Source organism: Vanessa cardui, chromosome 23 (assembly GCF_905220365.1).
Source record: "Vanessa cardui chromosome 23, ilVanCard2.1, whole genome shotgun sequence".
NCBI lineage: Eukaryota > Metazoa > Arthropoda > Insecta > Lepidoptera > Nymphalidae > Vanessa > Vanessa cardui.
This window is the reverse complement of record NC_061145.1, coordinates 3668319-3685276: the sequence shown is the minus strand read 5'-3', so window position 1 is coordinate 3685276 and position 16958 is coordinate 3668319. Positions and strand designations below refer to the sequence as shown.

Here is a 16958-nt window from a genome sequence, read left to right as displayed (position 1 = left end):
TAGATGCAAGAAAGGGAAGCTGTATATGAAAATGAATTTAATAGCGATGAAATAAGGTTGAATTTCGATTGTTTTAAAATAATTTGGGTTCTGTCTAAAATGATTAATTAATAGAAACCGTACGTCGTTGTGTTAGGGTTGCAATTGCGTTGTCGTAATGGGTTTATACAATACGGATCCAAGAAGTTTATGCAATTCTTATATTGTTATTATATAAGGTAGTTTGCCGGTCCGTGGGTCATTCTCGTTTCCAACTCCCAGTACATTGAACGTGATCTAGATATTAGGTAACAATCCGTTAAGGTAAGATTTTAATTTATTTTTATTTATAAATAATCAAATCAAATCAAAATAAACTTTATTCAAGTAGGCATTTACAAGCACTTTTGAATCGTCATTTTACAATTAAGTGAAGCTACCACCGGTTTGAAAAGTAGATTCTACCGTGAAGAACCGGCAAGAAACCTAGTAGTTACTCTTTTTTAACATTAAAAAAATACAAAGTCATGTTAGTTATATACAATTATTTAAATAAATATATCTTGTTTAGAAGTCAACAGGTATTAAATCCACGCTTTTTTACAAATTAAATAATAAACAATTATTACTAACATAAAAGCAGAGGTAGCCCAGTGGTTAGATGATAATCTTAATTGAACATTACGGGTTCAAACTCGGGCGAACGCCAGTGAACTTTCATGTGTTAAACTCATTTGTACTTAGTTATATTAGTGTGTGTGTTATGACTAAGGGTAGAGATAGCAAAAAAAATAATTAGATTATATTTTTTATTTTTATTATTATTTTATAAAAAAATGTTTAACTATTAAAGTTTCATAACAACTGTCTACAGATTTGTTTATGTTTTTGACAAACTTTATAATTATCAATAAAATCGATAAAATAAAATTAAAAAAATATATATCATTAAGCAAATTGTATTGTTTACCAAAATTTTCTTAACGATGAACGATTTATGATCAATTTCGACGTCTGGGAGAACACTAGTTAAATAAGCGGATTTGAACTGTTATGTAAACGGAAGTATTGTGTTTAAGAATAGGTCTCGTCTCGTAACAATAGTCATAACACATACTATCTCTTTGACGACCTCCATGGTCGAGTGGCGTGTACACCGGTCCCAGGTTCGATCCCGGCCGAGTCGATGTAGATTATCATTAGTTTTCTAAGTTGTCTTGGGTCTGGGTGTTTGTGGTACCGTCGTTACTTCTGACATTCCATAACACGAGTGCTTTGGCTATTTACATTGGGATCAGAGTAATGTATGTGATGTTGTCTCATATTTATATTTATTTATTTATATTTATATTCAATCAAACTATTATAAATACGAGCAAAGTTAACATTGAAAGCTAGCGTATATAAAACAGAAAATCAATGAATTTCCTTAGGAAAGTAGGAACTTAAACTGGTTCTACCTACTTAGAGAAAGCGCAGTCCTGTTTTGTTATATGTTTCATAGCACGTAATAGTTACGTAATTATTTGTCCTCCAATGACCTAGAATCATTTATAGAATACGTTACGTAACGAATCGTAACAGTTACCAACTAACTTGCATTGTCATATTGACGACCCCCGTGGTCGAGTTGTGTGTAAAACGCCTTTATGGGTACGCCACTCCGAAGTCCCGCGTTCGATTCCCGAAAAAGTTCATGAAAAGATTCTAGAAAAAATTAATTAGCTTGTCATTTTCATTATGTTGTCTTTGGTATGAGTGTTTGTGATGTCGTTACTTCTGATTTTCCATAACACAAATGCTTTAGCTACTTACATTGGGATTAGAGAAATGTCTGATCCCAATGTAAATGGTCTATCTGATGGTTAGTGATCACCAGTTACACACACATTGAAATATCTATACATATAATAAAATTGGGGTGTCTGTTTGTAACATTAAAATAACCGCTTTTCACTAAACGCATATGTACCTATGTATATATGGTACATATACCTAATTAGCATTTTTCCATTTTTATCTGTCTGTCTGTTTGTTTGTTCCGGCTAATCTCTGGAAAAGCTGAACCGATTTCACTTAACTTTCACTGTAACTGATATAATAACTTAGGCTACAACGTTAAATTTAAGCGCATACGAAGTCACGGGCTCAGCTAGTATCAACTAAGATGTCATATTTTGCCTGTAGTTACACTGACTCACTGCCAATTGTCACCGAAGTTTGAAAACAAAGAAAAAGAAATGACAAATATTAATTAGTAAAAGTGCTAAATGAAAGAAAATAACCCGAACTTCATTTCGTATTCTAGTCACAAATTTCAAAAAACAATAGCCTTTGAAATGTCGGTCGGGCTATCCAAAAAAAACTGCTGAAAATATTTATTTATGAATGAGTCATTGGGCATTATCATCATCATCCTTCCGCCCTTATCCCAATTTGAGGTCGGCGCAGCATGTCTTTTCCTTCCATACTTCTCTGCCTGCCAGACGTCATCTCACAACAACAACAACAGCCTGTAAATTCCCACTGCTGGGCTAAAGGCCTCCTCTCCCTTTGAGGAGAAGGTTTAGAACATATTCCACCACGCTGTTCCAATGCGGGTTGGTGGAATACACATGTGGCAGAATTTCTATGAAATTTGTCACATGCAGGTTTCCTCACGATGTTTTCCTTCACCGCTGAGCACGAGATGAATTATAAAGACAAATTAAGCACATGAATCAGTGGTGCTTGCCTGGGTTTGAACCCGCAATCATCGGTTAAGACGCGCTCGTTCTTACTACTGGGCCATCTCGACTCATTTCGTCATCTCACAAGTAACATTCTTTCTAACCATATCGTCTTTCACACAATCCATCCACCGTTTCCTTGGTCCCCCTACCTCTATATACATCCACATCCATGCTCAAGGCCTTCCTCACATGTTAAAGATGTTAAACATTACTAACGGTAACGAGTAGCCCAAATCCATGTAAACAGAATAACTAGGAAAGAACCTAAAACATTATTTTTTCAAAAAAAAATTAAAAAATCATTCGATTTTCATCATATAAATAGGGTTATAAGAGTTACTAAACAAATATAATTTACGGATCAAATAAACGCGCATAGACAAATAAAAGTACCATTTATAGCTCACAGAATCAATGATATGAAATAGATTGAATTCACGCGAAAATAGCTCTCGGTTTAACACAATAAGACATATTATCGTTTGTTAAAATAGTCCTCTTATATACATTTACGTTGTTGTAAAAATTGTTTATTTAGGACTGCCAGTTTTTCTTAAAGTTACAATCTAGTGCTTATCTGGGATTGGCAGATAATATTACCAAAGATTTATATTTGAAATTACAAGTAGAGCAATTTACTTGACAGGTTCTTTAAATAACCAGTAACAACATTAGACTCCGATAAAGTGCGATTCAGTAGGAATTCACTTTGTTTCTCATTTCGTATCCCACATTGGCCGACTTACCGAATTATGATACTTGAATTCTATAAATATTGACATTATTATTGTCTGTTTGCTGAATGCTGCCGAACCGGTGGTAGCTTCACTTAATTGTAAAATGACGATTCAAAAGTGCTTGTAAAAGCCTAGGTAAACTGAGCGGGATTTTTTTTGTTTGTTTCATATATTATATAAACAATTTAATATGAGACGAAATAGCCAGAAGGCGATCGTTTCATTCCAATACAGTTTGCTTCATACCATATTTCATCAAAATCGGTTCAGCGTTTTGGTCGTGAAAGAACGACAGACAGACAGACAAAATTACTTTCTCATTTAAAATATTAATATAGATGACCCTGTTTCCTTCGTCATTTACAGTGCAATAGTAGTTATTACATATTTTTTAAAATAATTACGTAATTTCGACGACTGGCCACGAGCTATTAATGACAAAGCGGTAAAACCCCAAAACAAGAAATGCAATACATGAATATTATAACACATTACGAAAACATACAGTGCATCACTACCAGTTCTCACTCACAGATTTGAACGCGTTATAACGATTGGTCACAGGTGTTAATAAAAGATCAAACTTGCTTAATACCAAATCTCATTAATTTTACTTAAGGGGTTTGGTGGTGAAAGAACACTTTTTTCTCGCTGGAAAAACGCTTTAAGCGCTTCCCCCACGTGATGGAAAGTGGGGGGGCACTCCCCGGTTCAGTGGACGCCGAGTGCGCCCAGGTCCACCAGATTTACCCACCAAAAAAAACCAGCGGTAACCTCTCCGTCTTTCGGCGGGCGCCACGGGATCGCTTAGGCATGCTACCGTGACTGGTGAAATTGGTGTTTTACCAATAATCATTCAAACTTAAACAAGGATAGATATGGACTTTGTATGCATTGTATTGTATTTAATTGTACTGCATTGAATTTAACCTGTGTTACACGCACAGCAATGTCCTGACGGACGATAACAATTTTGGTAGTTTTCTTTCTGTAGTGTACTCCTAGAAAGCATTAACTTCAATTAGCTAGCGTTGAAGTTTTAAAGTTCTTTTAGTTTTTCAACAGACGTGCTCTCCGTGCCGTTGTTGTATCTTATCTATAGTTTAAATTATGTTATTTTACTTGCACTGTTTATTTGCTAACACAATCAAAATTTTAGAACTGTGATTTCATGCCCTGACTTCTTAAAATGTCTTACTTTAACTGCTGTACCCTTCCAATTTACTATAATTATTTTAATGTTCTTGGACTTAGTTTAAACTAACATATCGTACCAATAACGTTCCATTTTTAAATTCCCAGCAACTTTCATAATTTATTATTATTATATCTTGTTTTCAATTACTATGAAGTACGTGGGTCATCAAATCAATTCAATACATCTTTAATCATTTAAAATAACAATAATATGCTTTCTTTATAGCTCATAATTGAAAGAAAAATGCCTTGAATGTTCCTTTTTAAAGAAATTTAGGTGAAAAATCGAGGACTACGCATTTCATTAAGAGCGATACTCAAAAATTGTGCCAAACTTTGTATTCAACGCATAAGCTGACTCAATTCCAGTTCCGCTACGTTTGACAAAGATTAATCAACAGACACGACAAATCCACCTATTGTTTTAACTTTAAACGTAAATATACCTTTAAAAATAGTGGATGGTTTAACGAAATTTTTGAAGAAAGAATACAAGTTACATCATCCTTAATCTTAATCGTTGACTATACATTTGATTTAATCCTGGAATATCAATAGAAAGCCTATTTTGAAGGCTATTTGGAAGGAAGATACAACTCGAACGAGTGAAGCTGTGTGTGAGCATGTTAAACATCATTTAATCTATTGGCGAAGAAATTTCTACAAATATATTGTATAAATATGCCAGTGCAATTAGTAGAATGGAGTCCTGTGCAAATTGACGCACCATATGGTGACCAATTTCATCTGTAATACCTGCGTTTATTTGCTAAACCTTAAAATAATTACACAGATTATAATATTATTTTATTTTGGTTATTTTCACAGTATTATGTCATATGGCATATTACTTTGGGGTAACGCTGCAGATATTGAATCTGTCTTTATTTTACAAAAGAGAGCAATTCGGTTTATTTATAATCTTGGAGCTAGAGACTCTCTTCGGGATGTTTTTAACAGAGTAGGAATACTTACTGTTGCGTCGCAATATATTTACAACAATATCATGTATATTCACAGTAACATTGATCACTTTGATAAAATCAGTGATAATCATTGTATATGCACTAGAAGTAAGGATAAACTTATAACGCCAAGTTTCCGACTCCGCAAAGTCAATGGATCCTTCTTGGGGCAAGGTATCCGTTTCTATAATAAAATTCCGCAGAATTTTTTAACTTTGCCGTTTAGTAAATTCAAATCGTTTATTAAAAATACATTGGTAGAAAAAGCATACTATTCGATACAAGATTTTGTAGATGACAAAAAAGCGTGGAGTTAATACCTGTTGACTTCCAAGCAGGATACATTAATTGAAATAATTGTATTTAATTAACATGACGTTGTATTTTTTAAATGTTAAAAAAGAGTAACTACTGAGTTTCTTGCCGGTTCTTCTCGGTAGAATCTACTTTCCGAACCGGTGGTAGCTTCACTTAATTGTAAAATGACGATTCAAAAGTGCTTATAAAAGCCTACTTGAATAAAGTTTATTTTAATTTTGATTTTGATTTTATCATGTATATATCAAGAACATTCTACGCATATTGAAAATTGTCCATCGTAGTCAAATTCTGACTAAAAATTTGATCCATTATATTTTCAGTTTAACTTATATGCTATGCGTTTGAGAAACAAATACTAAATCAATTTTTCTTTGCTTACGATTTATATGTAATTTTATTTCACATATCTACTCTTATAACTCTACGTTATTTTATTGTCAACTCACGCGCAGTCTGCGACCGCATTTCGTGCCTCTCACTCGCACGTAGACCGCTGTTCAGTGATGCGTTCTCCGACAATTCCCGTGCTAAACTATACACCGTTGATGTGGTTTTAATAAATTGTTTTGTGTTGATATCAGTTTGAATAATGTGAAGTGACATTGAAAATTGCTCTTCGTGTACAAATTTAAATGGTATGTTCCTATACACGAGGTTTTATTGACAGTAAAACTAGAGTCTTAACTCTTTGGATTTTAACTCTTAGTAGACGATTCGTAACGAATTACTTCTCAACGCATCGAATAACATAAACAGAAAAATTAAAAATGTAACGTTTTATAATATTTGAAACTTAAATGCAATAGACAAAGGGTTGAAAGTCAATTGCGTAACGCATTCGAACCAAAACAAGTAACTTGGACGGTACCAATAGTCAAACGCGCGAAAGTGCACAAGTAAAAGTAGGAAACTCCAGTATTGAATATCTATTTGTGTGATACGTCGATTGCGTGAAATAGTTCATTAAAATGTCTTATAAATCTCCAATATAATTGAAGTACTTTAATTGAAACATTTGACTATTTTCCTTTATCAATAATATAATTATTAAACCGATCAGAAGTTATATATATTTTTCTTTGTTACCAGGATATCATAAGAAACGAGGATGTTTAACCGGGCTCGATGGTTGATGGTTGCCATAGCAGCGTTATTAGCGCTGCAATCACGAGGAGACGGTGGATTCCGACTCCCTGATCAACCACCGAAAGAAGAAACTGATGGAAGGTCATTGAACTTTGGTGGTGATGACAATGGAAGATCGGTATGTTTTGATAATAAATTGTCAATATTTGAATTAAGAAATGATCAATTTAATTTTCTTTTTTGTAAACCTCCATGGTCGAGTGGTGTATACACCGGTTGTCATAGATACGCCACTCTGAGGTCCCGGGTTCGATTCCCGGCCGAGTCGATGCAGATTACCATTAATATTCTCTGTTGTCTTGGGTCTGGTTGTTTGCGGTACCGTCGTTACTTTTGATTTCCATAACACAAGTGCTTCAGCTACTTACATTGGGATCAGAGTAATGTAGGTGATGTTGTCTAATATATAAATACTTAAACTTTATTAACTCTTTCTTCAGCCACAAGCACAAGGTCGGGGTCTGCTAGACTGGATAGGTCTAGGTGAAGACCAAGATCCTTACATCCAACAATCGACTCAACAATGTATTAACGGGGATCTCGCCGATTGCTTTAAGGCTCAAGCCTTAAGATCCTTTGATGACTTTTTTGACAAACAGGCTTACCAGTGAGTTTAATAATTTATTACATAATATAATATCTTGTTCAATCAAATCAAATCCATTGTGTCCAATAAATTGTTCAAGAATTGTAAAGTCTCTTAAAATGTTAGCTATATTACTCGTATTATACGTGCTGCTTTTCTAATAAAAGTAGGCGTTTAATCAGCTATCGCCCCTTTAATATTGCTATTAACAAAATAAATTACCCGTTCACCTTTTGCTTGAAAATTGAACTGCATATATATTTTTTAATGGTATCCTATATCTTCGACATAATCAACTCATTACCAATTTTTTTAAAAATAGAACCAATTCTATAAGAGACATTTTTTTTTAGTTTCACACAATGCCTTTACTAATATCCTTTTCATCATTTTCTAGGTTATCAGACAATGCTGTTTTAGTTAAAGTAGAATCTCAAGCTAGAGCTCTAGCCAGGGAACCCCCGCAGTTAAACTCACAACCAAGAAGCGAAGACTCTGACTGGGATGGCCTCGTCAAATATGGAATGAGAAAAATTGAAAGGTGAGACAAAATTTAAGTTATGCGTATTGATGGAATACATTGGTTAATTAAAGCAGATTAAGCACTTAATGAATTATTAAGGAAGCTACATATTTTCAAAGTTAATTAAATCGAATGATTCCTGATTTTTGCCATGTATCAAATACCAAATCCAGTCTGATCTCTATATATTCATAGTGACAAATCAAGTGTGATGGGGATGTTTGGGTGGTTTCTAAGTTTTTGGGGTGGTACCCCCAAACACTGCATCCTGGAGCTTTTACTCCTCAAGACAAAGCTGCATTAATTCTATAAAACTTATAAATGTGATGCAATGGGATAGGCGAAATATGTTAGTACAAACCTAATATGATTATATTGCTGTCTGTACATTGCAATTTCACCGGTTTTTACTATACTCTTTTTTTCTATAAAACACTTAAAATACTTAAAATTTTTCGGTCAATATTAACAATTATTTTTTTATAAATAAATAGATACGATCAGATTACATTTTTCAGTGTAGTATGTAGTGTAGATGTTTCGATATAATTGAATAAATACATAATAATTTTATCAATACTTTGTTATATTTATCGAATAAGATAATCGTTAAGCTACCTTTATCAGATTATTTACTAGACGTGCGTGTAAAAGGATCTTTACCCTTAACCTGTTATTCATTAGTTTAGTTCATATTCACCTATTAATAATGTATAGGATCGCTCGCTAGGAAACTCTTATAACCCTATTTAATTATTTGCAATTTGCTGCAGTATCGGATACGGCTACAATATCATGAATATTACTTCATATTTCTTCATAGAATATTCAATGGGCGATAAAATAAATATGCTGCAGCGTATGATTGGTTGATATACACAGAATATCGAAATTTTTGCTGCAACAATTGGTCAAAATTCACGTATTTTGTCCTCATGGTTCGTCGTTTATTGTTACTTGCGACCAGCCCCGGCTTCTCACGGGTGCAATACTGGTACTAAATATAGTAGAGAATTTGTTTATTCACGACATCACATTAGAGACTTCTAAAATTGTCAGTGTTTCTTTACTATATTGTCCATCCTCTCGAAAAAAAAACTGCATCAAAATCCGTTGCGTAATTTTAAAGATCTAAGCAGACATAGGAACAAACAGCAGTAAGCTACTTTGTCTTATACTATGTAATGATGATGATGATGATGCATGGTTTAAATCAAACTTCTTTGTCACTAAAGGTTTCTAAGATCGACCGCCCTGGAGTTTCAATTGGATGATGACGTCACATCTAACGGTGTTATAGCTCCAAGGTTCCTCGACGAAATCGCTGATGAAGTTGACATTATTGAAGACAAGAAAGCACCCCCATTCCGTAAGTATAAATAGAAATGCTGATAAAAGATAGATGAAAAAAATAAAATTCTATTAAAGAAAAAACTATTTATGTATATATGGATATAAGATAGAACTATCTTTTAATCAATAGCAGCTTTTTATAAAAAAACTAACATAGATTATATTTGAATTTTCAGGCCGCCATAAGCTGAAGAAACTCATCATTCCAATGCTGTTAATCCTTAAGCTGTTCAAGCTTAAGTTGCTCTTGTTCCTGCCACTCATCCTTGGCCTCGCAAGCTTCAAGAAATTCCTTGGATTCATGGCTCTTATAATTCCAGGTAATCATTGTTTATTATTTAGTTTTTAAATTTCTTTAAACATTTTATAAAGCTATTATGGAATTTATGAAATAATCTCCAATTTTATACAATAATCTTTTTTAATATTTTACCTCGTGAAATATATTTTATATAAGACCTACTTAACACAGAGCCTGAACTAAATACTCAGCTAGAGAAATTAAAGCCTTAAATCATATATAATCTGTTCTACCAATGAAGAAGTCTTAAATAAACTGAATATTCTCTTTTTTTTTTAAAATGGAATAATGATATTTATTTATCGAATCAACTATAAAGAAAAAAAAGAACTTCGGAAAAGCTATAATTTCAATGCAACAATATAAGGATGTTCATAAAAATGTAATGTTTTTCTAGGTGTCATTGGTTACTTCAAATTCTGCAAGCCCAACATTTCATCACCATTCTCATCAAATCATTACAATGGTCCACAATACTCTCCGGCCGGTATTGGCTTGAGCCCTTACAGAGAAGGTCATGGTCAAGCAAATTATGGTCACTATGAAAACTATGCTGTAAGTTCGAAGATTTTCACCTAATGTCAAAATCACAATATTATTTTGACTATTTTTAACTAAAAACTATATTTTCTTGAGAATATTTAATATAAATAAATCGATGATACATACCCGCGCATTGAGAAACTAATTCCAATACTATATTTTTTGATAATCTTATTTCACTTTGAGCAGGAAAAGGAGTAAATATATTTTCCGAGAAAAATAATCACTCTTTACCCCAACGTCTCTGAGATAGAAAATGTATTTAACATTCAAATAAGTGCACGTACGAAAACTGGTTTCGATACACTGTCAAATGATTTTTCAAGCGATTCCTAGGATTTATCCAGCAGTGTTTGTTAAAATAGATTCAATTATAAATATTAATCGTGTAAACATTTCAGGGTAACCATTACAACAAATACGGTTCAAACGGTGTAGCGTTTAGAGAGCATGATCATAGTCCTCAAGACCTCGCTTATCAAGGTTGGGATTATAGAAACAAGAAGGGTGCTGAAGACATTAAGGCTGAGGAAGCTTAAGGCTGGATTAACGTCGGCAGTAATTATAAGGAACGATGATTAATGGTTGGCTAAATAGGAAAACACGAACATTACAAAATTATTACTAAAACAGTGGCCATGTTACAATAAATACGGGAATTTTAATTAGTTTTGATACGCGAATGAGAACTACAACAACAACAACAACAGCCTGTAAATTTCCCACTGCTGGCATAAGGGCCTCCTTTTTCTTTGAGGAGAAAGTTTGGAACACATTCCTCCATTATTGGTGGTTGATAAAAAACAAATGTGACAGAATTTCATTGAAATTAGACACATGTAACCTGCATATACATCCTAATGATATTTTCTTCACCGCTGAGCACGAGAGGAATTATAAATACAAATTCAGTGATGCTTGTCTTGGTTTGAACACTGGGCCATCTCGGCTCTTGAAGAATGAATTGTATTTATACAATAAATCATTCAATTTTCATACTTGAATTGATCTAAATTTCAAATGGAATAGCAGGTGAAGTTACATTTCGTTGAATTTAAAAATCTAGAACTGTTTGAAAGTCATTGATTTTAAGTGTTGTTTGTTAAAATTCGTCTCGTATTCTTGGGACGAATAGAAGTAAACTTTATAAGTGTCATGTAAATAGATTGTCTATTGTATTTAAATTTTATGTATTATTCTAATTTGCTTTTAATTAGTTCGTAATTAGCTTGTTAAGATAATTTCGTTGCTTTAATTATTGATTCTATTATATCGTTGTAAATAAATTAATAAAACATTTATACATTTTTAATAATACTTTTATTATAATTTTATATAAGTACATCTTCCTTTTTTGCAATTATATACTCTAAGATTATTCTACCAATATTTCTTAACATGCGCCTCGACTACATTGTAATCTTGACCTCTCTTTACAATCTCAACTTCATCTAGATCTTTTATTATAAAAACGTCATCTCTATCAACTTCTCTTCTATTTCGATAATGTGGTATCATATCCTTCCTTTGTTGAAGTTTGTGAAACGGCATTGGATATCTGGCTATCCTTGGATTCTTCCTGGGTTTTCTTTTAGTACTACCTGTTGTAACTTCTTCGTAATGGGTGTAGCCGCTGTCCATTAAGTCTACATTCTCAGCTGTTACTGTTGGCTGTCTCGTTATCGGGTTTGCGTATATCTTCCTGCTTCGATTCTTACCTTTCTTGATTATCCTTTGTATCGTCCGCTTCGGTGATTTCTTTATTTTCTTTTTCTTTTTGTGTTCCTCGTAGATTTTTGTCGGTATCCTTACTTGGTTTTCGTCTATTTCGAAATAGCTCAAATTTGAATGACGCTGTAAAAATATCAATAATATTTATTAATTAAATCTTATATTATACTGTCATGTCACTAAACATTAACACGTTCGCTGTGCACCATTTTTTTATGAGACGTATAAGCCTCGTATGAAAACTGTCATCAACGGTACGGGGCTTATAGTAGACCCCGTAAAGTTTAAAAAACTAAAACTTGATGCGATGTGATGATGTCATGTGACCGAATTTTATTTCTTGAGTGCTGTACATGGTAAAAAAAAACCGTATTAGATTACGTGCCATAGCATTCTGTTTTCAATTAGCATCATATAAATATATTTATCACTTTCCTACAACATATCAAGTTGGTATAGCCTCCGGACGATATAGAAATCTAGCCGCACCGCAAAGAAGACACATACGAGACGTGTTAGACCTCGCTCCTTATTTTTCTACGGAGCGAGGTCTAACACGCTTACGTATTAAACGTAAAATAACAGCCTGTAAATTTCCCACTGCTGGACTAAGGCCTCCTCTCCTTTTGAGGAGAAGGTTTGGAACATATTCCACCACACTGTTCCAAAACGGGTTGGTGAAATACACGTGTGGCAGAATTTCAATGAAATTTATTACATGCAGGTTCCTCGCGATATTTTCCTTGACCGCTGAGCACGAGATGAATTATAAACACAATTAAGGCACATATATATAGTGGTGCTTGTCTGGGTTTGAACCCGAAGTCATCGGTTAAGATGCACGCGTTCTTGCCACTGGGCCATCTCTACGTGTTAAACTATTGAGCAATATCCCGAATAGTTCTAATTCTAAGAGCCCTTCCGAAACAATTTGCTCGCGTTCAAATGTTTGCTCATTACCCCGCACAAAAGGTTCCTATTCATGAGTTATTACGTCTTGCCTTTTGAGTCCTGAATATACATCAGCGAATGTGAATTAAATTAGGCGCACCTATGGATTCGTTTACAACTCCATATTTGATGCTAAGGGTATGCTATTACGGTATTATTATTATGGTTTCCAATCTGATTTGTGTAAGTATTTGATGTACCATTATGCTTAAAGGAGTTTGATTACTATATTCTGTTTATTGTTTATTGAGAAGAAACATCAACACTCGATGAAGTTTCTGTTGAAATGTTAAATGGAAATTTTATAATATTATCCATCATTAATATATATTTGATTATCTATGTTCATATGTTTATAGGAAAAAAAATTCTACTGTATAGTTGTCTAGTACATGGACATAATTCCGTAGATCCTGAGGTAGTGCGTTCAAACCCCAGGTAATTAATATCTTGGTGTTTTTCATCGGAAAAGTCTATGAGTTATCTTGCTATCTGCCTCGCCTCAGCTATTTCCTGTTGGTCTCATCGAATTATGAGGGTGAGAAAATAGAGAACCCACGTGTGCTTACGTAACCACTTTCGCGCTATAGTTTATTCTGTTACTTGGTGCCAACGACGACATCAACAAATTATAATCGTGATTTTTTTTTTCATTTTGACACTTATACAAAATAAAAAAGGTTCTATATTTTAGAAATATTAACGACATCAATTGGATTAATGTAATCCGTATAAGGTAAATCCCTTATATTAGTAACTTACTTTATTTATTAAGGATGCGTAAAAAGCTAGAGCCCCTTGTGATTTAATGTTCTTTTGAACGCTGTACGGTGAAGTATCCTGAAAGATTAATGAATTTATTACCCACAGATATTGAGCAAATGAAATATGTATATTTTTAAGGTAAAGGTTGGCGGATGGGCCTATGGGCCTGATGGTAAGTGCTCACCATCACCCATATACAAGACGACGCTGTAAGAAATATTAACTATTCCTTACATCGTCGATGTGCCACCAACCTTGGGAACTAAGATTTTATGTCCCTTGTGCCTGTTGTTACACTGGCTCACTCACCCTTCAAACCGGAACACAATAATACTGAGTACTGTTATTTGGCGGTAGAATAACTGATGAGTGGGTGGTACCTACCCAGACGGGCTTGCACAAAGCCCTACCACCAAGTAAGCGAGATGTTGTTAAAAAATGGTGCTAAGTTATTCTTAATTAAATATATTTCTGAATCGCGCTAATGTTTGATTTTGCGAAAAGTATACCCGATATTTTATATGGATTCGTCCTTTTTGGAACGCCTCATTTCGTTGGTAATATAATTAAAGTCATACTAAGTATAAATCAAAGTGATTTAATTGTACTTAATATGACTTGTTAAGTTAACTTAAGTGTTACGAGAGTACCTTAGCCTTCTATACGATGTTATGACATTTATATCACATTACTATTACATATTATGAATATAGCAGGGGTTATTGAATTTACTTTATTATATACAGTTATTATTGTAATTAATTGATCAATAATTTATAAAACTGTAATTAATATTATTTTATATGGCATAGCATTTAATACTGGCACGTAACACTATTTCTTATTTTAATTATGACTGAGCTGTCATAAGAAAACAATTGCATGATAGCGGTGGATTCTAACAAAATATAGAGAAATTGGAGCTTTACTGTAAAACGATAATATTATTTTGGGCATCCCAAACTACTGAAATAATAGATAACCAATTATTGCAATGCATACAATTATCTACTTATCCATTATACAGTTTATAACTTAATTTTTAAAGCAAAAGTGTATATACGTACTTGATTAGATTCAGACGCCACAGACAAATCCGTAAAGACATAAATAACAAATATTATATGAAACATAGCGAACGTTAGTGTTGATAAACTACGTTTTAATGAACTACATCTCAGTTAAACCAACATAGTTTAGAAACATCTAACTCTAAACACCATTATTCAAAGCAAAACCCCTGATACATTTAGTTCTTTCAAACTTTTTGTTATTTAGCGTGCTATTGTTTTGAAGCTTGGGTAAGCTGTTTATAAACTCAATGGAAAATGAGTTTTTTAATTTGATTTGATGGGATCATCAAAATTCATCATTTTCTTAACTTTATGGAGCGCACATGTTTCAGACATACTGTCTCAAAACATGCCAGTAAATAGTATTTGGCAAATCTCATTTTGTCAGTCTTTATTTTACAAAATCTAAATCAAAATAAACTTTATTCAAGTAGGCTTTTACACGCACTTTTGAATCCTCATTTTACAATTAAGTGCGCTGTCACCGGTTCGGAAAGTAGATTCTACCGAGAAGAACCGGCAAGAAATTCAGTAGTTAACCTTTTTCAACATTTAAAAAATACAAAGTCAAGTTAGTTAATTAGGTAGTATTTGGTTACCTACTTACATAATGTGTTGATGAGCTGTTCTAGATATATTTCTGAACATTTCTTACAATTTATACACATACTTCTTTCTCTAAATTAAGCTATAAGTACCCTATATAAGATTTTAAATGTCTCGTGAACAAGACATTCGTAGACAATGTCGAAATATCGAGCTCCACCGAACAAAAATAAAAAACATGGTAAATATCCCGAAATTAATAACTTTATAAGTACCCTACCCAATGGTAGGAATTTGGATTTGGAATTTTCCGTCTCCATAACAATAATTGGAATTATTGAGCCTAATCGAATTAACCTTTAATATAATAATTTCCCTTAGAGGAACTAAGATCTCATTGGTTACAATACAAAAACTTGTAATATTTTATAATACCAAAAGTCACTCATATGTATTTCATTTTATCAATTGCTGAAAAAAAATCGATGTGAATAAACTTAGGTTAATCAATATGATTGAAGATGTAATCAACTATATGTTTAAATTCAATATTATATAGTTATAAATTATATCATGTGAATATTTTATACGTACTAAAACATGATATGATAGGGTAAAAAAAATATTAGAAGATGTATCATTAACGTAATTAATCCTAACTTTTACACACCTAATTTTTTCATACAATATTCATATGTCATAAAATAAATTGATCCTTATATAATTAGCAATTCGAATATGTTTGGAGGTGCGCGATATCAAAGATTGCGGTTCCCGCTAACCTCCCCGGAGACGAATACTGGACATTATATTTAGGACTAACCTTTATTTTTGACTGCCTCTTGGGTCTGATCGTGGATATGATTCCGAGTGTCTTGGTATTCGAGCACTTAGATTCCACTACTTTTTATTATAAGTATTGACAAATATCTGTAATGAATGTATTTGAATTTTGGTAAAGATACTTACAAAGGATTAACGGAAGTTAATCAGCCTTAATCAAAATTTCTCTTAGACATTTCCCGTGAGATAAACGTGTAAAACGACATTTTATTGTTTGAATACCAAGCCAATAATAATTTCTAGATCAAGTCTCCTAAACGATTCTGCTTTGCGTAAGCTAAATCGCCCGATTTTTGAATAGCAACTGGACATAAAAGGATTTTAAATATCAAATAACTAGTTGTTAGATAAAAATTGAATATAAGCCATTATTAGGATGAAACTTAAAAAATAAATAAGAAAAATTGACGCAGATTGTAAAATTTTTGAACGAAAAAATAAAGTATCTTTTTATCACATCTAAACTGTAAACACTATTGTCTTGAACAGCTATTGTTCTTAAGATGCTAAAAAATAATATTTTAAATTAATCATGATCATTTAAAAATGGAACAATGTTTTGTACGTTGAAGACAAGAATATATATTTCTTAAAATGTAAAAAAAGTATCCGTCATTTCTCTTCATGGAATCATTTAAATTAATGCGATGAAAATGTTTGACAGTG

At 32.9% G+C, this 16958-nt stretch overlaps 2 protein-coding genes across 5 annotated transcripts; one reads left to right on the top strand and one right to left on the bottom strand.

Moving 5' to 3' along the window:
- The first annotated feature begins 226 nt into the window (after nt 1-226).
- On the top strand, nt 227-11142 carry LOC124539915. Of its 4 annotated transcripts, none has more exons than XM_047117289.1 (8): nt 227-303; nt 7021-7195; nt 7518-7684; nt 8061-8204; nt 9422-9555; nt 9716-9859; nt 10238-10395; nt 10785-11142. In XM_047117289.1, exons 2-8 carry the CDS (start codon nt 7040-7042, stop codon nt 10920-10922), a joined length of 1041 nt encoding a protein of 346 aa, XP_046973245.1. In that variant the 5' UTR covers nt 227-303; nt 7021-7039; the 3' UTR covers nt 10923-11142. The 4 variants fall into 4 exon arrangements, with proteins under 4 accessions (XP_046973245.1, XP_046973246.1, XP_046973244.1 ...); XM_047117290.1 differs by having other exon boundaries at nt 232-287; XM_047117288.1 differs by lacking the exon at nt 227-303 and adding an exon at nt 6373-6566.
- A 544-nt stretch (nt 11143-11686) lies between these two features.
- On the bottom strand, nt 11687-15058 carry LOC124539916. The gene is made up of 3 exons (XM_047117292.1): nt 14898-15058; nt 13828-13905; nt 11687-12237 (listed from the first exon to the last, which is right to left on the bottom strand). The coding sequence occupies exons 1-3, from the start codon at nt 14961-14963 to the stop codon at nt 11764-11766; spliced, it is 618 nt and encodes a 205-aa protein (XP_046973248.1). The 5' UTR covers nt 14964-15058; the 3' UTR covers nt 11687-11763.
- Between the last annotated feature and the right edge of the window lie 1900 nt (nt 15059-16958).